At 45.1% G+C, this 25,862-nt stretch overlaps 1 protein-coding gene across 3 annotated transcripts; it reads right to left on the bottom strand.

Annotated features, from left to right (window-relative positions):
* Positions 1 to 592: 592 nt before the first annotated feature.
* LOC310850030 (B-cell receptor CD22-like) lies at positions 593 to 25,538 on the bottom strand. Of its 3 annotated transcripts, none has more exons than XM_083751038.1 (14): positions 22,197 to 25,538; positions 19,368 to 20,027; positions 18,462 to 18,875; positions 16,579 to 16,875; positions 15,976 to 16,236; positions 13,669 to 13,929; positions 11,863 to 12,123; positions 10,995 to 11,255; positions 9,968 to 10,228; positions 9,124 to 9,223; positions 8,287 to 8,350; positions 7,555 to 7,712; positions 6,204 to 6,276; positions 593 to 2,606 (listed from the first exon to the last, which is right to left on the bottom strand). In XM_083751038.1, the coding sequence occupies exons 2-14, from the start codon at positions 19,399 to 19,401 to the stop codon at positions 2,442 to 2,444; spliced, it is 2,610 nt and encodes an 869-aa protein (XP_083607164.1). In that variant the 5' UTR covers positions 19,402 to 20,027; positions 22,197 to 25,538; the 3' UTR covers positions 593 to 2,441. The 3 variants fall into 3 exon arrangements, with proteins under 3 accessions (XP_083607164.1, XP_083607163.1, XP_083607165.1); XM_083751037.1 differs by having other exon boundaries at positions 19,368 to 19,425; positions 25,223 to 25,538; XM_083751039.1 differs by lacking the exon at positions 11,863 to 12,123 and having other exon boundaries at positions 19,368 to 19,425; positions 25,223 to 25,538.
* Between the last annotated feature and the right edge of the window lie 324 nt (positions 25,539 to 25,862).

Here is a 25,862-nt window from a genome sequence, read left to right as displayed (position 1 = left end):
ACTGAGGAATGTATGCCAGGTATCAGATATATGCAATCCCCATTTGCTGGAAGCATCATAAGGAAGGAGGTGGTTATTGATATTACGTACATTTGCGGTGGACCTGTCCACTAGCCTTGACATTTTAGAACAAAATGAATGGGGTTATTGAGATATGATACCTGGATTCAAGCTGTTCTGGGAACCATTAGTATTTCCACGATGTGATACAAAGGATATATAAGCGGACTGCCATAAACTTCTTTCAGATACAATCAGTGCTGCTAGGAGAAAGTTTTGCAAAACATTGGAGACAACTGTTTGTTCAATCAATAGACAGATTCAAAAGCAAACTCCATGGATACACTTGCATGTCAAAACTGATGGATTACATCTGAGTGACAGAAGGAAGGCAAGGCTGTAGCAATACCATTCAGAACCAGATGTCTTGTCACTGACCATATAGGGCTCATAGGTCCACAAATGTGACTACGAGCTTAGTAATGGCTGCGGCTCAGCGAGAGTACAGTATATATGTTTGGTTGGTATGCAGTATGTCCCATGATCTCTTCAGTACATATCTATCTTCTAGCCTAAGGAGGACAAATCACCAGTAGTTTAATCATTTATTGATAAAGCGCACACTTAATGTAGCTCCTAAGGTGCACGGAACCCGGACACACAGCTCTGGCAAAGAAATAGCTGGCATCGCCGCCCCACACTTGTGCCCCAAACTAGGCTGTTGGTGCAATGGTGTGACCATGCCCCCCCTTTCAGACTTCAGTACCCCTTGCCTGATAGGGCATGCACAAGAAACTTGCGACCTACACAAGATGCCTGCCTCTTCCAGCCCTCCTGGTCCTTGGAGACTGTGGGGAAGGGGGCAGTGGGGATTTGACCGCCCCGTCCCTCAGCAACAGTCTCCTTCTCCTCTTCTGACACCTCCTACCTCATCTCCAACTGCTCGGACTCTCCCTCTTCCTCCAGCCCTAGCTCATGCCCCTTGGGTAGCACAAAAGCGCTCCCCTGGGTCAGCCTCTGGCCCTCTTGCCTTTGCAAGAAGTTCCTGGCAGTATAGGTGAATGTGTCAGTTTTGCTTTCTCTCAGTTTCTCATTCTTTCCAAGCTCAGTTCTTCACATTTTCACATCATGAAAATTCATAACCCATTTTAGTGTGAATCTGCCCCAATATGCACATATTTGCCTGCAATTTTGCCTAATGCAATTTTGCAAAACATCTTCCCTTTATATACTACATTTTCCCATGTTGTTTTCACTAATAGATGCGTGCGTGCACACACACGCACACATGGGTGGTCCACTGTGGTCTTTCTCTCCAGGTTTCAAGGTCTTTTGGGGCAGCCCTCAGCAACATTTGATGTTCCCCCACAGCCATTGCACTGCCTTCCCAAAGCCAGGTAAGCAAGGCATTGGGGGAAGGAGGCACAAGGAGCTCTGATGGGGTCCTAGAGTCCTCCCACCTCTTTCCCAAAGCCAGCACCTTGCTTACTCAGCTTTGGGAAGGTAGAATGAGGGCTGGCAGGGGGTCAAATGTTGGCCTTGTTCCCCCCATGTGCACAACAAGGCAGTGTGAGGCCCACAGGCTTCATGTCAAAGTACCCTTGTGGCCCACTTGATATGAAAAGTTGGGACACACACAAAGACCTATATATGCCCACTTTGCATATACCTCTTTATACGCGCCACATGGTTGGAGAACTGCATTGCAAAATTTGCAGAAGTGAGAATTTTGAGGGACAACTGTGTTTCGGTTTGTGTGTGGCTTTGGGAAATGAGAATTCTTTAAGTTTACCGTAAAACGTGATCTGAATCAAATATCTTCCCCATCCCTTTCAAGGCACAGCGGGACCCCACCCAGTTTGGGAATCCCTGAACCAAATGCAACCATAGCTGAGTGGAAGGATCCATGCAGAGGTTCGATCTGTGACATGTCCAGTTCAAAGAATCAGGCAGCAGATGATAGGAAAGACTTCTGAGCCTGCAGAGCTGCTTCTAACCAAGATTGATGATATGAATGAATGAATAGTCTCACCTGGAATATACAGAGAGCAGTTTTCTATTTTGCAAGTATGGATTGACAGGAAGGAAGGAAGGAAGGAAGGAAGGAAGGAAGGAAGGAAGGAAGGAAGGAAGGAAGGAAGGAAGGAATAGCAGATCTTTCCCATATGATCCGATGGGAAAGACAAGACTTGGGGATACTGATCTCGATCACCAATAAAGTGTGTTGATAGGTGGAGTGCTATGCTGGCAGTGATGCACCATATCTATCTAAACCTCAGCATTGCTTGTCTCCCAGTACAGCCAGATCATCTGTACTGCCCGCTCAAGTTCTGCTGCATTTGATTGCAAACAGCAAGCTATAATACAGGCCCAGCCGCTGGCATCACACAGAGGGGAAAGAGTCTAGGAGTAGTTCCTGATCTCTGCTAGTTCCAAGAGGATCAGTGCTTCAAGGATGCATACTGGATGCTCTCCTCCGATTCAGAGTCTGTTTCATAGTCTACATAGGTGGGGCAAGGCCGTGGGCCCAGGTTCACCAAGGATGAGTAATGCAGTTCCTCTTCACTCTTGTTCACCACGTTCTCGTAGTCAGGTTTGGTGTCTCCCTAAAGCGGAGATAAAAGTTGAGGGGAAGGAGTGTAGCTTAGTGGTGGAGCAGAGGGTCTACTCTAAAGGCAAAAGGTCTCAGATACAACCCCCGGCATCACGCAGGGCTGAGAAAGAAGCCTGGCTTCAAAATCCAGAGAGCTCCTGCTAGTAAACCATGAGTAGGCAATGTGGTACCCTCCAGATGTAATTAAACCCCAATTCCCATCAGCCCAAGCATGCAGGACCATTGGTCAGGGATGATGGGAGCTGTAGTCCAACAACATCCGGAAGGCACTCAGTTAGGAAAGACTGCTCTACTGTGTTAGAGAGACCCAGGGTTACACTGAAATGAAAGTCCAAAGGAGGTCAATAAATGCCCATTTTTCAAAATGCAGTATTTGGATAGAGTTGTATGGGGGGGGGGTCTCAAAATGTTGTAATTTGCCTGTTTTGATTGGATAACTGACTGACTGACTGAATTATTATATAAACTGGAGTACATTTCATTGCATGTCATCTACCAACTTTCATACGTCAATTGTTGGCTAGTATATTGCAGAAGCAAAACTGGCGGCGGCTGCATAACAACTGTCCTGTGAGATGCTGTCAAATAGTGACCTCTATTGCACAGCTGAGGAACCTGTAGGCCTTCCGATTCTGGTGTTTGTTTGATCTTTGCAGCACACACATAGCAAGCTGCCTTCTACAGAGTCAGATCGCTGGTCCATTTACTGTACTTCAGTGTTGTCCGCAAGTACTGTCTTTCCAGGGTTTCAGACTAAGAATCCTCCCCAGCCCTCCCTGGCCCTTCATCAAAGCTCAGTAGCATAGAATCTGCCTCACATGGCAGGTTCAATTCCCAGCATCTCCAGGGCTGGAAGAGACTCCTGTGTGAAATCCTGGGGAGCTTCTACCAATCAGAATAGACCACAGGTAGGCAACCTCAGGCCCGTGGGCTGGATGCAGCCCATTCGCCTTCTCAATCTGGCCCATGGACGGTCCGGGAATCAGCATGTTTTTACATGAGTAGAATGTGTACTTTTATTTAAAATGCATCTCTGGGTTATTTGTGGGGCATAGGAATTCATTCATTATTTTTTTCAAAATATAGTCCAGCCCACCACATGGTCTGAGGGACAGTGGACCAGCCCACGGCTGAAAAAGGTTGCTGACCCCTGGAATACAGAGCTAAAAAGGCCAATAGTTTGGCTAGTTTTAAGGCAGCTTCCACCCAAAGCCTTGGAATATTTAGTAGAAACCACCTACACATTTTTCAGGGTGCTCGCTGCAAACTTAAGGACTAACAGCTTGGTTTTTTTGTGTGTTTTTTAAGGACTACAGTTTTTCATGATACTACATCTGCACTCCCACCCAGCCATGCTACAACAGGTGTCCCTATGCAGTTGATAAAACTTTCACATTTTGGATTTAGTGGTTAAGCTTCCTGGATGCAACAGAGCATCCTTCCCCACCTCAGTGCCTTCCAGACATCACTGGACTGTAACTCCCACCAGTCCCAGCCAGAATGGCCAACATTCAGGGGTGGTGAGATTTGTACATAGCTGTCAAGCGTCCCTTATCCCAGCACCATGTCCCGCTGCTGTCCCTTATTGATGATGTCCCTTAAATAAGCTACTGAAGGTAATGGAGCCCTTTCTATGTCCAGCAGTGCTTTGTCAACAACAAATTGTTGCTTTTTTTGTGTTGAATATATGCTATATGGTACAGTAATTTATGGACCTAACAGGTATCTAAAGCCATTTGCACGCAACAAAATATGTATTTTATCAAAGTAATTGTTGATCCCTTATTTTTGCTGCTGGTCCCTTATTTTCGAGGCTGCTAGTCCCTTATTTTCAAATCTGTAAGTTGACAGCTATGGATTTGTAGCTTCATTAGAAGTGCCAATTAATACAGATCTAGGTTTGTCCCCCCCCCCTCCATCTTTAGGGCAGGTCTTCCGCATGCCCCCAAACTTTTATTAAACAGTTGCTTGACCAGACTTCAAGAGATTTCTCTCCTCTCTCCCATCTCACCACTATGGCAAGGAAAGCCTCATTAACCTATTGAATTTCTGTTTCTCATGCAGATAGCAGAAGGCACTGACATACTGTAATGATTTAAAAAAGTAGCACAGCTAGTAGGAGATGCTGTTGACAGTGCATATCCCTGGGGCTGTGTTACGCTCTGCAGAGATTCTATCTGGGCCTTACAAAGGAAACACATGCTCATCTTTTTTAAGAAAAATGTTTTTCACTTCAAGGGTGACGATTTCTTGTAAATTGCCAACAAGGGGGTGGGACAGCATAAGAAACCAGAAGCTGAATCAGGACAGCATGGCCCTGTGCATTAGCAAGCCTGATGATATGAGTTTCAAAGCAAATTAAAATTAAAAAAATAAATGGTACCCACTCAGTTCAGTTTTCACTTGTCCTAAAACAAATGCCATGAGCAACAAATCACTATGAAGGCAGTTCATTATCTATCCAGAAGTGGATTACCTGGGAAGGTTGGGGATGGTTTACCTTTCTCTTGTGGTTGTGACATTAGCCCAGGTAATTAAAGGTATCTGGCATTTTATTTTGCCAGATTCGGGTGCTCTTTGTTTTTGAAGGTAAGGTCCTTTAAAACAAAAATCACCTTCTCAAGTTGCTTTACAAAAACAGGGTGGAATTAAACCTGACTTTTTCATGACTCCAAAGGAGGGTGCTACTAAGGCAACTTCCCTAATCTGATGTTCTCCAGCTGCTTTGGACTACAACTCCCATCATTCCTAGTCAGCATGGCCAATCATCACGCATGATGGGAGTTTTAGTCCAAAACAGGTGGAGGGTACCAGGTTGGGGGAAATTGCATCAGGGCTTCCCCTGTTCTGTTCTTCTCACCACACACCTATTCTACAGCTGACCACAAAGTTGAGAAAAATATTCTAGTGACAGCTTGAATTCCGTGTACTAAACTGAAAGCCACAATTCCCCCCCTCTCTCTCTCTCTTTAATATATATTTAATTTTCTTTAATATATATTTAATTTTCTATCCCTATCTGTGTTCCGTTATTGCGTTCATCAAAACGTATTTACACTGTTGAATTTATCTTAATGCTGACAGCGTTTTCAGCTGTACACAGTTATTTCCCATATATTCAATACACGTTTATTGAAAGCCGCAACTCTCTGTGATGCTTTAAAAGAGGCAGACATATTGCTCTTAAACCTGTTTCTCTACAGTGTGAGTCAAACTGCCATTTGCAGTCTGAATGACAACCAAATTTAGTACATTACCTGAAACATTGGTCATGCTTGTGTTGGGACCAGACCCCTTTGAAGCCCCTACCTCCACCTTGCATGGACCAAACCTCACAGCGTTTTGGAGTTATGGGGGATACCTTGAGAGGACACCCTCCATGGTCCTCTTTCCCTCTGTGAGTCTACCTCCTCACCGCAGCATCTCCAGGGTTCTCTGGTCAGTGAAGAACCTTCTAGGATGTGGGCCCCTGGCATACTTCCAACCATATGTCCAGACATGCCAACCATAGGAGATCATGGGCTACAATACTAGAGAAGCCAAGTCATTCACATATCCCATGGGATTCTGTCTTACAATGAAGATGTACCTTTGTGGGGAGCTGGGGTTTCTTTACCACACTGTAGATCACGGCATCATCCAAAGGTTGTGGTGCTTTGACACTGTAAAGAATTGAAGATTCCAGTTAGAAAAGCATTCGGAGTATGGAAGAGGAATTTAGTGCTTAGGCTGTCTAAATACAATATAGCAGCCTTTGTCAACTTTGTGCCCTCCATTAGACCACACCTCCCATCATTCCCAGCCAGCATGGTCAATGGTGAAGGATGGTTGGAGAGCCAGTGTGGTGTAGTGGTTAAGAGCGGCAGTCACATAATCTGGGGAACCGGGTTCGTGTCTCCGCTCCTCCACATGCAGCTGCTGGGTGACCTTGGGCCAGTCACACTTCTGTGAAGTCTCTCAGCCCCACTCACCTCACAGAGTGTTTGTTGTGGGGGAGGAAGGGAAAGGAGGTTGTTAGCCGCTTTGAGACTCCTGAAGGGGAGTGAAAGGCGGGATATCAAATCCAAACTCTTCTTCTTCTTCTAATCTACATCCAGAATGCACCATGTTGCATTTTGTTGATTTTCAGTGGGTGGGTCCCTTACTGACTTTATACACTTTCCCATTCACAGGAGATGAGCAACAGAAGTACCAGATGCAAAGAAGAACCGGGGTTGCTGAGTCTTTAATCATCATGCAAACGATGTGGTTTCAGGATGGGCACATTTTCCCCACCCACCACATGAGAAGCTGTACCAACTGAAATCCCCTCTTCTACACCAGTGATAAACTCACAGGAGCTCTGGTGAACTCCTTTGTATCTGGTCCATCATAGGGAATGAAGGAGAGAGAAAATATGAGCATTGGCAGTGTATAAAGGTAAAGGGACCCCTGACCATTAGGTCCAGTCGTGGCCGACTCTGGGGTTGCGGTGCTCATCTCGCTTGATTGACCAAGGGAGCCGGTGTACAGCTTCCAGGTCATGTGGCCAGCATGACTAAGCCACTTCTGGCAAATCAGAGCAGCGCACAGAAACGCTGTTTACCTTCCCACTGGAGCAGCAGCTATTTATCTACTTGCACTTTGATGTGCTTTCGAACTGCTAGGTTGGCAGGAGCAGGGACCGAGCAACGGGAGCTCACCTCATCATCGCGGGGATTCGAACTGCCAATGTTCTGGTCGGCAAATCCTACGCTCTGTGGTTTAACCCAGAGTGCCACCCGTGTCCCTTACAGGCAGTGTATAGGAAGGGCCTATTCAGTGGTGGCTCCTTGCATGTGGAAGCCCCTTCCTACTGCAGTTCATCTAAACCCATCACTTGTCTGACTCCCCCGTCTTCCAAAAAAGGCAACGTATCTACCACAGCTTCCCTCAACCCTCTAGTCTGCTCCCCATCATACCTGGCATAAACAGTGCGTTCCTCGGACAAACTTGGAGGGAACCTGAGCGCCGCATAAGAAATTGAAGTTTCTGCACCCTGGTTCAGGAATCCATTGGAGCCATCTGCTCCATTTTCTCTCAGCCTGTTGTTACCATTACACAGTTTTTCTCCCTTGGCCTAAGAAACAAAGCAGTGTTTACTCTCTTGCCTAGGACACCTTCATTTTCTCTGCAGGGACATATATTCCAAGTGCCCACCCACCCCTCCATGCAAAGGATGACAGGCTCCTGTGCCTTTCACGGGGTGTCCCATGTGTCACTCGGGGCTGAGAAAAGCCACCAGCTCCTGAAATTCAGAGCTACCCTGTCTCTGACTGTAAAGGTGGAACATAGTCATGGTGGCTAGTACCCACTGATATCTCCCACAAACTTGTCCAATTCTCTTTCAAAGCAAGGGGACGGCAACCAATTCCCACTGTGCCCCAGTCCCAATCGCAAGGCTGGAGGGATGACTCCCACAGGTTGCTACTTGCCACAAGGGAGAAGAAGCAACGGCTGTCATCATACTTGGGACTGTGGTGCAGCTTCATCTAATTTGTCCTATTAATTCATGCTGATCGTCACGACTGCCAACAACATCTAGAGGTCATTGGCTGGTCACAGAAGCAGCCATGTCACTTGTTATTTGCAAACAAATTCAACACCCTCACCCTCCCACAATGTACTGATGCCAGTGGAAAATAAGACTTAACCTTCTTCACAAAAAATGAGCCTGATCTCCGTGCCCTTCCAGTGCCGGGGTCTAATGTTTTCTTCCTGCAATGGTAGAAAAGATACAGTTCTGTCCCACTGGGGCAGTTCACCAGAAGACTACCACCACTTCCAGACCCCTTCACCAAACAGAAGGTGTGTGTGATTTATAGAAAGTTGATAGGCATTGTTTAAACTGCCAGATCATTGGCCAATCTCTTCTGCTACATGTTTTGGAAACTGCTCTGTCTGTCTGTTTGTTCTCTACAGGTTTTCCGAGCTATCAAGCTATCTTTGCTAAATTCAGCATGAGAATTCTCAAGGTGGGGTAGTGGTGTTTGTCATTGTTGGGATGCCAAATGCCCTTCTGAATCAAGATGGCAGACTGAAGCTGGGCATGGGTATGACTTTGATCATTTTTTGCCATAGGTTTGGCCACCTCTCCAGATTTCATCACAAAACTTAGCATGAGGTGTCCAGAAGTGAGGGCAGGAGGCTTCATCAAAGTTTGGGTGTCAGGAGCCATTGTGCAGCAGGATGGCAGGACCAAATGTGACCTTGTCTGATTTTGGGCATGACTGGCAACTACACTATTCATTTAAAAAACACCTTTTTTGTTTTTACAAATTCCTGGACAATGCCAGACATTACCCACTAGTTATTTACAGTTACATACTGCTTTCATGCCAAAATGGCTTCTAAGCAGTTTACAAGCATTAGCTCGATTATAAAATCCATACATAATTAAATGCACAATAATACAATGCCAGCAGAACAGGGAAGCCTACCTCCTTCAGAAGCCTACCTGGGTCAAAGAGGCTCTCCCCACAACCACTTACCATCTCTGCACCATGTGCGACAGCAACCCCAGAAGGAAAACCGCAAATAGGACACTGCCCAGGCCAATCAGGGCACGCTTCAACACAGTAGCTCTGCTGTCTACATGACACAGAAAGGGAGAAAGCGAAGAATTTGCAACACCTGGCTCTAACGGCGAAAAGATTGTTGCCTGATCCCAAGCAGGCTTTTGTTCAGTTGCACACTGAAGTCCACCAGGTTCCTCTCCTTGGCATCCATCTGCCTTGCAAGCGGTGAGAAGGGCCTGAGCTCAGCTGCAGAACATTGACTTTGCATGCAGAAGGTCCCAGGCAGGGCTGTGTATACCCACTTTCTGAACCCCACCACCACTATCTAGTGCTCTGAGTGGCTGGGTTTGCTGCCATGTTTATTTCCCACAATAACTCTGACACTACAGCAGATCTGTATAGATTAGCAGTGGGGAACCTCTGGTCCTGGGCTCAAATACAGCCCTCCAGAACTATCTGTCTAGCTCTCAAGATTTTCCTTTACCCATGCTCCTTGGTCAGGTCACAATACTCTCCCAAAATCACAGGTTGTTGGAAATGCATTGGCCATTATATCCATGGATCGTCCTTCCACAATAATTATCAGCATACAATTCTTGACAAAGGATGGTCATGCAGCTACTAAAACAACATTTTGCAAGGTAGAATTCTTGACCTGCCATTAATAACTACTCTAAGGTTACCAGACATCCCCGTTTCCCAGGGACAGTCCCCAGATTTACAAATCAGTCCGCATACAAAATCCTATCATTCCTATTGAAGTTGAAAAGTGTCCCCAGATTCATTGGAAAAAATCTGGTAACCTTAAACTACTTACAGGACACAGTGATGCCCATAGGCGGTGACTCCTGCTCAGAGATGCTATTGGAAGTTTTGCAGTGATAGGATCCTGACTGGTCGACCTGGATTTTCTTAAGCTGAAGTATCTTGGAAGTTTCCTGGAGCCTCTGTTTGTTCCAGTACCACGTGTAAACATCAGCTGGTGGGGAGGCATCATTATCACATCTCAATGAGATACTCATTCCCTCAATGATAGCATCCTGGGTGCTCAGGAGTAAATGGACATTGCGAGGCCCATCTGCCAAGAAGAAAGGCAGGGAAGATACATTCAGCACTGTCCAGTATTTGTCTTAAGGCTCTCAATATGACTCAAGGGTTGCTGGTGCCCTTTGGGGCTTATAGGGCAGAAGACAGAGAGAGACCAACAGTAGGTGAAGCCAGAGCTATTGAGAGGCAGATCCAACTTTTTAACTTGAACTTTGCCCCCATCCTTTTCCCTGCTGTGTTCTAGAAAGGAAACAATGAAACTAAGGAGGATGGAATGGACAGCTCTGGTTCTAATTAAAAGGCAAGGGTTGAAGAAAAGATCTTGGAAGCTTGTCCTCAGCTAGAAGCAATGCTTGGAGGACAGGCAGGGTGATGTGCCATTTGGTGGGGTGGGGATGCAGCCTCAGGTAGCAATAGCTGCCTAAGCAGACCCCACCTGCCCCACTGCCCCAATTTATAGGGGTGAAGTGGGGCTGGTATTGACCCCGATTTCAGCTGAAATCTCACTGAAATTGGACAAGCTCTTGTGAAGTGCACAATATCTTGCATGGTTTCTGGCTAGATCTCACCAAACTTGGGGAGATCTCGGGTGAAATCAGCACTTCTCCACCAGTGAAGGAAATGGCAGGGAGGGTGGTGGAGGCAGCGGTGCCAACGGCAGGGCAGAGTGACACTTCCCATTTTGGCTCAAGCAGCGAGAATGGATGGGCCACCCCTGAGGACAGAGTCAGGGAATAAGATACTTGGGGTGGGGTCCTCATCAGCCATCTTCAGGAGTCTCTCCTTTCCATACTCACAACGGACACTCAGCCAAACTGGTGAGGACTTTGCTGAGCCTACTTGGTTGCTTGCTGCACAATAGTAACTGCCAGAATGCTCAGGGGTCACTTTTGGGATGGTCACCGTAGAGTCCAGCTGCAGCTGTTGCCCTTCTTTGTACCATATGTAAGTGAGCTCCCGGGGGTTGGCATCTCTCACTTCGCATCTCAGCTTAACAAAGCTGCCTTCTTTGATCAGCCCCAGGGGTTCTCGCACAGCTTTCACATCCTTGGGACCAACTGCAGGAGGAGAGACCAAAGGCAATGTATCACATGAGGTGCCTCACCTGCCCTCGCACCTGAACACACACACAAAACCCGCCACACGCACACAACAACCACTGAATACAGATTCCTCTGCAGTAAATCTGAGTGATCAACCTCAATTTTCAGCTTGAAAGCACATGCCTGCTGCACTCAACAGCCCTGCTTTAGGCAGTTGCCTTTTTTACATTGTGCCAACAGTGGGTGCTCACCACTTGAGGAGCATCAGAAAAAAACATTCTCCAAAATCTTTCTGCCATAGCGGGTCTGCCTGTGTAAGTCACGACTGATAATGGCTCACAATTTCTATAGGCAAGCATCCTGGCTTCTGTCATGTATAAGGCTGCTAACAAGTTGGGATCTAAGGTGTAAGATTAGTCTACGCCAAGAGGCTCTATATGCCAAAGAGTACACCCTTCTCGTGATTTGGCTAAGTTATTTAAGTTCAACCTCCAATTCTCCAAACACGTAGTGGAGCCACATAGCCTGTGTGGCTCAAGTTTGCGAAATGACTGCACCTGCCTTCCCATAACCTCTGCTTGACTGGTGCATGTGTTCCAGGTCTTCCAGTAGCATTACTTACAGAGTGTTGTCACAGAGATGGGTGCAGATGTTGTACAGCTGATCTCGTTGCAAACTTGACATTTGTAAATGCTGACCTTTTCAGGTGGTGCAGTAAAGGTGTACAGTTCCCGAGTATGAGTTATACTTTCCCCTGACTTGTACCAGTAATACCGTTTGTGACTGGGGTTACTGCTGCCCACAGAGCAGTTCAGTGGGACAGTGTCTCCTTCTGTGATGGGCTGATGGCTATTAAGGATAAGCTGGACATTCTTCGGAGCATCTGGAAAATCAAATCAATGTTTTTTTTATTCCTGAGAAACATCATCCATGATGTGCGTAGTTGGGAGATGTGCACAATAATCAGTCACACACAAAATAGCAAAGAATGAGCATAAATACCTATAAATACAAATGTTGCACATTGACGAGTTAATATTGATAATCTCCAAGTTGTTTATGTGCACGGGTGCTGGTCATTTTCCAGAAGTATTTCTACATTTATACCCACTTTCCAAAAGTTAAGAGTTATATTCACAATAACATGGAAAAGGTTGCAGCTTAAAGATTGTAGTTCAATCTCTGATGTCTCCCAATAATCTACAGGGAAGAGTTACTGTGCCCACTAGGCCTGGAATCCTGAGTTGTTTGTTTCTTTGAATAAAGAGTTAACTTCACTGACATCATGTGAGTTATTACTGACCAGCTCCAGGCACCTGCCCTGACAGACTCACTACCCAATTTCCCAGTCCCACTAGCATGATCAGCATCATTCAAATATCACCAGCAGAAGCATGGGAGCAGTCAACACACATGGGCTGCTAGTCTGCCGCACTGTGGATGCCCCCAAGTAGAAATTATGTAGGAGTAGGTGAGCAAGAAATTGCTTATACTGAAAATGCAGTGGTGGCCTTGCACATTCAGATTTGCAGCCTTTAAAAGGAAGGGCCACAGCTCAGTGGCAGGGCATCTGTTTTGCGTGTGGAAGGTACCAGGTTCAATCCCCAGTATCTCCACACAAGGTTAGGAGAGTCTCCTGCATGGAACTTTGCAGAGCCATGGCCAGTTTAGACAACATAGAACTAGATGGGACCAGTGGTCTGACTCTGTATAAGGCAGCCAACTCTGTTCTTAACTGAAGGATTCAATGGCCTTAATTCACTCCACACTAGCCAGCAAAGGAGGATCATGAACATGGAGAACATCAATAGAGGAAGGTTGGTGGTGCCCAACTCTCTCCATAAGCTCTAACCAGAGAGTAAAGGATTCACCCTCCACCCCCGCCAGCATGGTATTCAAGGGCTGTGCACAAGGAGGATTGGGACAAGATTCACTCAAGGTGGCTGGTGCTACTATCCCAATTCAGCTTGCAGAAATCAAGCAGAGTTGCTCGTTTATACAAACAGCCTTGCTTGACCTCTCATTGCATCCCAAGGTAAGAGCTTCAGGACAGCCCATAGGAATCAGGCCAAAGGCCCATCTCACCGTGGTCAATAACCAAGATGCTTATGGGAAGTCCTTAAGCAGGACATGGACACAAGAACACTGTCCCCACTTGAGATTTCCAGCACATAGCCTCTGATGGTGGAGGTACAACAAAGCTGTCATGTCCAGCTGCCATTGGTAATCTTCTCCAGCAAATACGCCCAACTGTCTTTTAAATTTGTATATGATGTGCCACATACTTTGCATGCAAGTGGTCAATATTCCTGGTACCTCCAGGGTTTTTATAAGGATCAGGTGGCAGCTGATGCAGAGCACAGCTATGATCCTGCCAGTCAAAGTCCAAGCTACAGACCCTTTACTTCCTGAAACTGAGGTTACTTACACTGAACGTCCAGGGTGACGGATGAGGATGTTGAATTTCCAATGGCGTTGCTGGCTATGCAGTAATAGGTACTGGAGTCTCTGGCCTGGATCGCCTCAAAACGCAGCTCCTTGTCAGTTCCAATTATGCCAGACTCCCTATCTTTATACCAACCATGGTGGTTGGTGGCGGGATTCCCTCGGGAAGAGCACCGCAAAACCACGTTGTCCCCTTCTTTGATTTTCCCTGGTGGCACATCAATCTTCACATCCTTTGGTGGATCTGGGGTAGAGATATTAAGGACACTGAAATCAGGACTCTTGATTCAGGGCAAGAAAATGTGTGTGCTTCCTTGGGGGACAAGAGAAATGTGAGAGAGTAACATGTGTATTCAGGGATTGGTGAAGGTAGCAAAACTGGCCCCACCATATGGAAGGATGAGTCAGCCCACTCCAGCAGGGACATTTTGAGATACTGTTAGAAGACAGATCATTACTATGCTGATGGTGACTGCTGTTGGCATCCACCTGTCTTGAGAGACAACAGACCGTGTTTCCGGCGGTTTAGTCAAATTGCTGCGTTAGCAGCATCCAAGTGACCTCCATATGGCATGAGCCTGGGCAGTGGGTATGGAGGTTCTGGGCTGCCCAGATGAGAAGACCCCATTCTCCGATTTTCTTGTGTGGCCCACAAGAAAGCAGAGCAATATGTTTGGCACCAGCTTGGCTGCAGGAGTTGCTGAAAGGAGGCATACATGGCACCATCTAACCATCATAGAGACTCCACTCTAGATCAGAGTTTTCCTTCTCCTAGATGGGCTACCTTCCCAGTGTTAATGAGCCCATCTGCCCCTCACTCCCCTCTACAGCAAGTGCAGAAACTGTCTGCTTGACCATTGGACCCCCTTTGGTCTCATCTGTTCAATCTGCCACAGCCTGTCTTCACACACAGGGGAAGTCAGAGTATGACTACACTTCTATCATCACCATTGACGGCCACCTCTGCTACCACTGTGTCAACAGAATCACTACTGCCCCCTCTATCATCATCATCATCATCATCAGTTAATTAATTGATGGTGATTATGATGTTTACTGCTGTGGTATTAATTTGGCCAACCATTATTTATGTACAGCAGTAGCGTAGTGTGGGGGGTGCAGGGGGGGCCGGCAGCACCGGCCGCAACATCTGGGGGGCGCTCGCACTCACTCTCTCTCACTGCAGTGCTGGCTGTGCGAATCCGATCCGAGCCGCCAGGTCGCCGCCCACTGTGGAGGGGGTGGGTGCCAGGCGTGCGGTGCGGAGAGAGAGCGAGGGACTATCTGGGGGAAGGACAGTGCAGCGGCCGCCCAGCGCAGCGCTGAGCGTGGGAGAGAACCACACCAGACCAGGCCAGGCAGCAGCAAGAAGAAGCTGGCAGCGGCGGCAGGTTAGGGGTTAGGGGGCGCAAATTACTTGCCTTGCCCCGGGTGCTGACAACCCACGCTACGCCACTGATGTACAGTATATATTTTCATCCCACCTTTCCTCCCAGGAGCTCAAGCTGCTGAGTGTGGTTCTCCACCTCCCCATTTCATCCTCACATCAATCCTGTGAAGTAAGCTAGGCTGAGAAATGGTGACTGGGGTCCAGTAACTCCCAGTGAACTGCATGTCTGAGTGGGGATTATAATCCTGCTGCTGAAGATCCTAGTCCAGCATGCCACATTAATCAGGGTGAGCCAACCCAACCCCAGGAGGGAGATTTTGGGATAGCATTAAATAATTTTCTCATCATATCTGTTATTTCTCATTTGGGGGTGCTGGGAAAGTCCACAGAAAGGTGTTCAGATACTGCAGTTCGGCACCTATGGGGTTAAATGAGGCCATGTCTATGCTTCCTCCAGACCCAGCCAGCCACCAGCCAGCCCGGGATGCAACCCTGCCCATCTTTGAAGAAGAGAAGAGTTTGGATTTGATATCCCGCTTTATCACTTCCTGAAGGAGTCTCAAAGCAGCTAACATTCTCCTTTCCCTTCCTACCCCACAACAAACACTCTGTGAGGTGAGTGAGGCTGAAGGTGATCGCACTTAAGATTGTATTCTAAAGGTACATTTTATGCAAGACCAATGATGCAGGTTTACAAACTATATTGGTGTGTGTATAGAATTGGAGATAAAGAAGCTTTTTCCTGTTTCCTGTCCTGATAGTCACACAATGCATGAAAATCAGAAGGAGAAAGTAGTTCTCTTCTGAAATAAGAAAAGTCCCTCAGAAGAGGAAGGAAGAGGCGAGTAATGTCTGTAAATCTTGATGGTCATCATTCACCAGCCCAACAAAGAAACTCACACTGGACATTGACGGTCAGTTCTGAGCTACCGGATCCAACTGTGTTTTCAGCTGTACAGCGATAGACACCAGAATCTTGTTCTCCTACAGATTCAAATTCCTTTATTGGGCTCGTCCATTCATATTTCCGCATATCCTTCCAGTACCATTGGTATGTAACTTCAGGGTTGCTACTGTTGACTGTACATGCAAGAGAGAGTTTCTCCCCTTCTCGGACTGTGATTCCAGGCATAGCGCTCAGCTTAACTCCTTTGGGACCATCTGAAATAAATAAAATATGGAAGTCATAAGTAACATCAGAAAGTGACAGCAGCTGCAAGGCTGGAGGTCCTAGAATATAATCAGGGACCCTTAATTATAACCCCCTCCCATCTTGCAAGGATCCCCTCACATTTTGTACTCAATAACAGACATCCTTTCAAATGTGACAATCACATGCTTCTTGCTATTGTAAATGCCTAAGCCAAAGCCCACCATCCCTCACAAGATTCAGAGTTCAGACGATAGCTTTTCAGAGGAACAGAACCTTGTGCAGTTCAGGCGGAATATCTTTTTTCCAGATTTCCCCCACATAGCCCAGTTTCATCCCCCCCGAATACTCACATTTCACATCCAATGTCATGGTGCTCCGGGATATCTCTGCCCCATTGTGGCTTTTTAGAGTGCATGTCAGCGTTTTCCCGTGATCCTCCCAAGTTGGAGTAAAACTCAGAACAGTCTGGAGTTTTCCATCTCTATGGGTTGTTTTTTGGGAAGACATACGACTCTCCTCCAAGCCGCTGAAAGTCAACATAATTGGCTCATCGGGGCAGTGGTAAAATACCCAGCAGGTCACTGTCGCTGGCATCTGTTCTCGGATTTGCACCATTCTGCTTTCTATTTGGGGTTTGGGTGGTGACACTGCAAGCAGAAAATTAAAAAGGGAAATTCCAAGTCATTGATCAGGCAAAGCTGTAGACCAGAGATGGAGAACTTGTGATTCTCCGCATGTCCTTGGACCCCAACTCCCATCAGCCTCAGCCAGCATGGTCAGGGGTGATGGGGGTTCTAATCCTGCAACTTCTGGAAGTTTGAAGGTTCCCCTCCCTGATCTAAAAGGAAGCTGTTGAGCAAATAAGAGCCTTGATCATCTATCCAAAAATGGCAAGAAGTATCCAGGCCTATTTTGAACCCCTTCTGTGAGGCTGCATGTTAGCATAGTTATACCTGCCTCTGAGTTGATGTTTGTCAAATGGACATTTGCAGAAATGATTTTATTCTTTTTTTGTAGAACTTGCAGAGGTGGTTTTCTTGATCTGAAGTTCATATGAATTTTTTATTTTATTTTTTAAAGCTGAACTTGTGTATATAGTATCCCTATATTTAACTTGCACGCCAATTCAGGGCCTTCAGGCTATAAAGCGGATTAAAAAATTGTTACGTAGTAAAATAAATAAATAAATTTTTGATTCTTTTTGCATAACAAAGTGCTGTGAAAAACTCAGCACTAGATACTGGCAAGGCAAATAAGAACACAGTGCATTGTATCTATAGTAGTTAATCTACTTAGGCCCATTATTTTCATTGGGTCTACTCTGAGTGGACTAACGTTTGATGCAACACAATGTAGCTGATGAATGGCACATTAGTTTCACACAAAGATATGGCATGGCTGCCTAGCAAATACATTATTAGTGTCATTGAACAAACCCTTAGGAGGGGATTCCAGAAATGTTCTTCAGTTACCAGTCTACCCATTACTGTTAGTCTACTCTTGAGATCCCTTCCAGTTCCATAATTCTTTGATTCTATGACTCCTATAGGATTATAATTACAGCATTAGAAAAGTGAAAGTTTAGGACTCCACCCGAAGACCTATTTATTGAACGTTCATATTTATAGTGGTATCTCGGGTTACATACGCTTCAGGTTACAGACTCCGCTAACCCAGAAATATTACCTTGGGTTAAGAACTTTGCTTCAGGATGAGAACAGAAATCACGCCGCGGTGGCACGGCAACAGCAGCAGGCCCCATTAGCTAAAGTGGTGCTTCAGGTTAAGAACAGTTTCAGGTTAAGAATGGACCTCCGGAACGAATTAAGCACTTAACCTGAGGTACCACTGTATTTCCTTGCATTAAACTTACACAGAACATATCCTTGTTGACCATTTGTTCTGATTTGATCACAGGGCAGTTATGCAACTGTTATTCATATTGATTTCTTTATGAGGTATTTACTCATCTTCCCACATTAGTCATTTGCTCACCCCACACATTTCAGTGCATGACCCTGTCACTTGCCAAGCTACAGAAAGGCTGATTCTTTTTAAAAGTGAATTCTTGCACTAGGGCAACAGAGCACTTAAAAGAGCATAAATCTACATTTGTAGTATGCACTTGAATGTCTCCCACAAAACAGTGACAGCCTGGAGGTGCCCTTAGCTTCCAGACTACTTAAACACTTTCGCAAGAGTGGAGGACAAATCATCTCTGAAAGTTTCTTACCGTTAACATTAACAGCAGCAGGAGCAAACCACATGTCTAGACGACGATTGTTTCCAACAAAGCCATAAAGTCTTGCTCCATATGTGCCAGTGTCATTTTTCTGGAGATGAGAGATCTTCAGGCTGCAGTTTCTGCTGTTTAAATTCCCAACAAATCTCACCCGATCCAGAAAGTCGGGACTTGTTGGAGTCAGGTAGTTCTTTGAGGTCGAAGAGCCATTGTATAACATGATACCAGTATAATCTTTCAGATTGTCTTCATACTTAGGGTCAAAATACCAAATCAGGAAGAAGTTGTCAACCCGAATGTTCTGATATGTTTGATCGATCTTGCATGGAATCAGAATACAGGATCCTTCCCACACAGCCAGATTATTCGGTGCAATAGTCAACATATTTTCCTTACCCAAGATACCTAAATCAGAGAACAACATGTGATATTTTGCTCAGCTGCCACCATGCATTCAGAAGGATGGTGAAAATGATCTGAAGGCAGTGCTCTCTAATCAAAACTAAACTAAACTTCTGACTACCTCTCCAGACTGGTGGCTTTTTAGCAGGAATATTCTGAAACATGTCAATAGCAGTGCATTAGTGGGAGATTTAAACTGGACCATCATCACATCATCAGAGGCACTTTTAGGGTGGCAGGAGTGGTGTGGTCCCACTGAGCACTGCCCTGCAGGGGGCATCAAGACACGGTTTCAGAATGGAGCTACAGAGGTGGGGTTCATGGAATTTTAGTGTCGCAAAGGGCACTGCTGAAATCTGAGAGCCCAACATCCACCACTGCCTTCTCCTCATTCTTTTCTAAAGACCAAAGAGAGCAGTGGTACTTAAATGAGACCAGAAGCCCAATTTGCTTTTGTTGGCACAAATCAAACCTGCATCACACATCATGCATTACCTGGAAGGAAGAGCAGACAAAAGAAGCTCCTCATTGTGAATTCATGCAAGGGCCAAATCTGGAAGCAAGGGGGTAGAAATGGATTATTGATTCATTCAGTAACAGTTATTTACCATCAAAAATATATTCCCAGAGTCATAAGAATGTGTATGGAAATGTGCTTTTATGCACCTTGGTGGAAGGAGGAGAACCTGTCACAAACTCTATTCCTGTCTATTGAGCTTCTTCTCCCATAGTACTCCTATGGGAAGGGCCGTAGCTCAGAGACAGAGCACATGATTTGCATGCAAAAGTCCCAGATCCAAAGCCTGTCATCGCAAGGCATGGAGAGATTCCTACCTCAAGTCCTGGAGATTTGCTGCCAGTCAGTAGGCAATATTGACTTGAATGGACCAATGAGCCTGTGTGGTGTAATGGTTAGAGTGCTGGACTATGACTTGGGAGACCAGGGTTCAAATCCCCACTCTGCCCTGAAACTCACAGGGTGACCTTGGGCCAGTCACCATCTCTTCGCCTTACCTACCTCATAGGGTTGTAGTGAGGATGAAAGGGAGGAGGGAACCATGTGACCACCTTGAGCACCTTAGAAAAAGAAAGGTGGTATATAAATGTAATAAGTAAACAATAAATAATACCAATGGTCTGACTCTGTGTATGGCACTTTTCTTTTCTTTTTTAAATAATATTTATTCAAAGTTTCAAAAATACACAAATACAACAAAAAAACAGAGAAAAACACAACAGAAAAAAACGAGAAAAAACTGAAAAAAACAATATAAAATAGAAAAAAGAAAAATACACATCCCATATTACATCTTGTCATTTACTTGTTTCTTAGACCTCCTCACACCTCCCTTTTTGTATTCTGACTTAATTCGTTGTTTCAGCAAATTCTTCCCATATTTCTCAATTTTTATTTAAATAATTTGTTTTAACAATCTATCTTATTAATTAATTCAACATATCCTTTCCGTCTTTTACCATAATCTATAATTCAATTTACCTTAATTTATTTAACCTTATCTTACCTTAAAAGCCTTAAAATTCAAAGTTTAAACCATATTTATACATAACTCCTTAAATCCTTTCTACTAAAGCCAATTAATTCCTTTCCAGCATTTTCCCTGAAATTTCATTAATATTACACTAATTCCAAAAATAAAAAAGAATTTTTTCCCTAGTTATTATCCAACGTCCCTTCTTCCTGGTTTCGGGTTATGTCAGTCCTTTCTATACATTCCATCCAGTCCATCAATCTGGTGTTCTTATATCCGAGGCCCTTAAGTCTCTTCTATGCCCCTTCTGCAGATTTTCTTGTTCTTGTTTGTAGTTGCACTCTTCCTTGTCTTTTGTTGGTTTCTTTCTTAATTTCTTCCCTTTCTCCTTGGGGAGTAGGTCTCTGGGGGATTCCAACCGGTAATAAGCTCCAATTTCCTTCATCAAGCCAGCCCATTCCCCACAGTCCCACTCCCTGTCATCATCTTTGTGATCCAAAAAATGATTGTCCAAAAAGTAATTGTCAACATGTTTCATAGTCCCACCAGATTTAAGAGCTTCCTGAAGTCCAAACACTTCCAGGTACACTCCAAGTTCAATCTTCCAATGCAACAACTTTTGGTCCTGCAGGACTTTGGATCTCTCCATTTGCGTTGCTTGGGTGCTATCACAACCTCTTCCATCTTCCTCTGCCCTTGCACTTGCCCAATCAAACCAGTTTCCTGAGTTGGTCGCTGTATAGTTTCTTTATCCTTATTTCCTGTTAAATCATATTCACTGGCTACGGCAGTCATCAAGTCCAACTTCTCATTCATCAAATTCATCCTCTCATGCAACTGCTCCAGCAAGGCATTTGTTTTGTCAAGGGCAGAGACCAAAACTTCCTCCCAACGCATTTCTGTTCAAGGTCAAAAGACTGGTCCCACGATCTCAATCACACAGCTGTAACGTCTCCAAGTAAACTGCAGCAACAAACTGACAAGCTCCCTCTAGGGGACACGATTTCTATTTGTAGCCATCTTTAAAAACGTATCCAACAAAAGAAAAAAGAAAATTACTTTCACTTTTCAAATACTTTGTTTCTTTAAAAAAGCAGAAAGTAGCATTGAAGTTAATTTGTTTCTCTTTTTTTAACCGTCTGTCAAAGTACTCCACTTTCAATCAATGAACATCTCCAATAGTTTCCGTCCTGACACCCTGATCCCAGGGTTGAGACGATGGAAACTTATATCCCTTTACTCTCTCTCCTGCAGGCTTAAACAGTCAAATTCCCCCCCCCCTTTCCTCCTGCTTTCCAAGGGGGTTTTATTGGTTGTAAATGCAGGAAAATTCAATCTTTAAAACAACTTTCCAGGCTCTTAGATTGTAAAGTTTTTGCTTCAGTCTATTTACAAAAAGCGGAAGGCAGACTTCCTGTTTAAACCTTCCCGCTTCATTTCCTAATACAAAAATTTCTTGATTTCTTAATCCAGTTTTCTGTTTTTACTCACGGGTACTTGTTTAGAGTCCGAATGTCAACAGGAAAAAGTCAGCGCTCTCCGGCGATGGCTGTGTGGCTTCCCTCCGTGGAAGTAGCAATCGGTTCGCTGCACTGGGCTGCTCACCCCACTTCGCTCCAGAGCTCCAAAAAGTGGTTTCCCCGCGAGTAGGGGAGGCGCTCTTGGTGCTCTGCCGAACCCGACGTTCCCAGGCTCCTCCGCCTGGGATTTCTAGCGGGTCCCCACCTTCGCCGCGGCGGGAAGACCCAGTTTCCACGGAGCCCGTTCCTCCAATCGGAGGAACTCCGGAAATTCGCTGATGGCGCTAAGCCAGAAGTCCTCCTGCGTATGGCACTTTTCAATGTCCCTAACTACCAGGAAGACAGCCATCTCCAGTAAGCATAAAGGATGGGGGAGGATACAAATTCAAATCCATTATGTTCACAGGAGCCAGAAAGTTTTGCATGCTGCTGGGAGTTGTCTTTGAATTTCATCCTTGCTTTCATAAACAATAAAAATCACCAAGCCAGTACAAAAGAAAATTAATATTTTGTTTCTTTAAGCAGATTATTGGGGGAGGGGTCACCAAAGCGACTCCCCAAACCGCTTTCTGCCAATCAGCTAATGTAGTGCCCTTCCTATTTAACAGTAGTGTTTCCAGAGATTTCAATACTTGTTGTCCAATCACTATAGAAATTTCTGCAAAGACCACAGTCCAAAACTCTGACACTTTGTCCTCCACCTGACCTTAAATTACCTTGGCTCCTTATATCCTCTCCAACAGGATCTCTAATTAGACACCTTCGTTTGAAACAGTCTCATAGCAGTCTTATACCATTTTTGCATTATTTTCAATGCATGTTCTCTCATGGTAGATAAAATGGATGTCAATGGGAACCTTAACCACATAGAAGTCCACCCATTGTCTTCAATCAAAATATTCCAGTCTGACTCCCACATCCATTTCAGGCCTTCTGCAGAGCCCATATCAATGCTCAGAAGTAGGATATAAATAGGAGACACCAACCTCTCCACTTCCCCCTCAGAGCTCAGAAATACTAGCTTGATCTGCATGAGAGCAAGGAAACTTCTTAAGAACATTTCCAAAACAATGCAGCTATATTGCATACAGAACTTACAATTCTAAATGGACCAATTTCACCAACCATAGTGAACATGCACTGAATTTGCCTTGCAAAATTGAAAGCCCTTTTTCAAACTCCTGCCTGTTTCGATCTGGCCGCTGACAGCTACTGCTTCTCCGGCATGCTGAGATGCTGCAGGAAGTACAGTGAAGCTTGGATCAGAAGACTTAGACATGCCAGGCCCTGTGACATCCCCCCTATGAGTGCAGGGCAGTGCAGGGGTCTCAGGCTGGCCCATCAGCTGTCCATCTTGTTTTACTTTGCCATCAGCCCCATCCTGTCTCCGTCTCCTCTTTTTCGCAGAGGCAACACTCAGCAGACTGAGCTGCTCTACTAGAGTTCATCCTCCCCTTGCAATAAATAGACTTTGCAACCTGTATGCCTGCCCACCCCAGTTGTAGCATCCCTTACAGAGTCAGGCCATCAATAGAATGTGCAGCTATACCCTCCGACATTCCTCAGATGAAAACAGGGACATTCTATTTCACATCAGTTTCTTTGCTTGAGCATTTCCTCCTGAACAAGTACAAAAGTTATTAGAGGAAGCAAACAAAACTGAAGTATTTTAAGCACAGAAAACTTTGAATTTATGTATTGCATTTGGGAAAGCCGGAGGGGGGGGAACAAAACCCAAATGAATAAATACAACTAAACTATGTGTGCATATACACACAAAACATGAACAATAAATGCAACATTGTAAAAATAAATCTTCTTCTTCTTTGGCGATCACTTGTAGCCGATTAAGATTGTCTTCCATAGACACAGTTTTAACAATGAGTTGGTAAGTGACGGTGGAGGCCAGTTCTGGACCCACATGTCCTTCCACAGTGTGGACATTGGTTTCTTGTGCCGGAGTTGATCACAGACAGACAGACAGACACATGGGTGAAAAGAGTTCTGAACCGAATTCAAAGGCTGCTTGTGGTTAGACCTTCCTAGGGTTGGGAGCGAAGTTTGGGTCAGTCTATATTTTAATGTTCAACTACCTACTTCTCATTTCCTGAAATAAAGTGTTGACCAAAACTCAGCTATCCTTTGGCTGTTCTCCAAATGCACAAGTCTTCCATCAAAGTGCCCATTTAAAATACACATGGAGGGGGAAGTATGCATTAAAATGCATATATTGGTAGGAATGACCGCATTAAAAATGCTTTCTGTTAGGTAAATTTGCTTGGAAAAATGTATCTATAAGGCAAAATGGCATACAAAGGTGTACAATTTTTAAAAAAGATACTTTAAAGGAAAAAAGCAAACGAATGTGGAAATGTGGCAAACCAAAAATTAAGATAGGATACATGAGAAATGGAGCGAAGCCAACTTCAACAAATCCAACTACCGCATGACCTCCTACCAATCTTTCTAACACATGGGCCAAAGAACAGTTTGTATTACCTGTGTAGCTGTATCTTTAAGTGAAGGGAATGGAAGGGTTTCCCCACCCCCACCCCACCCTGCTACACATTTTGACAGCATGATACTGGATCCAGATCGGAACCCAAGAGGCAGGGAGGAGTGGCTGTTAGAAGGCTTTAACTGTTTGCTTCAAATCTCAATCAGAATTGAGAGTCCCAAACCTACACAACTGAGATAAACAAAATCTTGTTTTACTTTGCCAATTGCAGGTGAAGAGAAGCCACAGTGGGGGGTGAAGGGTTAACACTGCCTTGTTTCCTGATTGGGTCCCCCACAGTGACAATCTGTGTAAACAAACACACCTGCATTGAAAGGCACAGCTATGTAACATTTACATCTCCTTTACAGAGTTTCTCCCAGCAGGGAAGTGATGGGAAATGTTTCCCCAACTAAAACCCTGTACATTGGGCTGCTGTCTGGAGGAGACAGTTTGCCCAGGGACCTGCCAAACCTACAGCCAGCCCTACATGGATCACAACTGCTAGTTGCCTTGTTCACACAATAGACTGAACAGAGGTGCCAGCTGCCTCTACACAGTACAAGGGTTTGCATGAAACAGTTTGCATGTGTTGATTTGTAAAGCTCCACTGTTGTGTACACAGGCCCGACTCCCATTGAACATTAGATGTGAATATCTGCGAGTGTGTACAGCTCAACTGCCTAGCTACACAGGCACACAGATTGTACCCTTGCTGTGTGTCACCTGCGAACACCCCTGGTGAGACATCCCCTCATGGATCACTCATCAAAAAAACCCTTAGAAGATCAAAGCTCTCGAGTAAGAGTTATTTCCCTAGGAATCATTCATTTGTATTCCTACCTGATAGTGAAGATGCAGGAGAAGGCTGAGGAGCTCAGCTTAGCTGTGTTAAGAGTGCCCTTTCGGGGCTGAGTGCAGCTGTTTGCCAGGGTCAGATTCAGCCAAGCTGTGATGGCCCAAAATAACAATAAACCCAGCAGCAACTAAGGCTGTGCATCTGTCACAAGAACTTCCCTCTTTCTACCCTGAGCAGAAGATCTGGGGGCATCTGGTTCTGCTGCTTCAAGCTTGGCTGAGTCTCTGCGGTTCAGGGTGAGGTATTTTTGTTAGAAGAGTAGCCTACCCACGTTGCTGTGAGTTTGAGACCGGAGCAATGCATGGCTGGTCAGCAGGAACCCCTGACAGCAGAAGACCATCCAATGTTTCATTTAAGGAAGGGGTGGGCCCAAACATCAACTGCAGGCATTTGCCGGATTTCATGTGGGTGGCAAGAAGGGGAGGGTGGAAGAAGGAAAAACAGGGTAACAGAGAGAGGGTAGCAAACGTAACTCCATAGTGACCAACATAACATTTGTATCCTGCTTTGCATAATATTTTGTTTTAGCTAATATTATTTGAACTCCAATTAAGATTAAACTGCTTGTGTTTTAACTGGCTTAATCCTCAAGCTGTATATCATAGTTTAAATGCTTTCTTTTCA

This window comes from Podarcis gaigeae (genome assembly GCF_964106915.1).
Source record: "Podarcis gaigeae genome assembly, chromosome: 8".
Lineage (NCBI taxonomy): Eukaryota > Metazoa > Chordata > Lepidosauria > Squamata > Lacertidae > Podarcis > Podarcis gaigeae.
The sequence above is the reverse complement of the archived record's forward strand: the minus strand, read 5'-3'. Positions and strand labels throughout refer to the sequence as shown.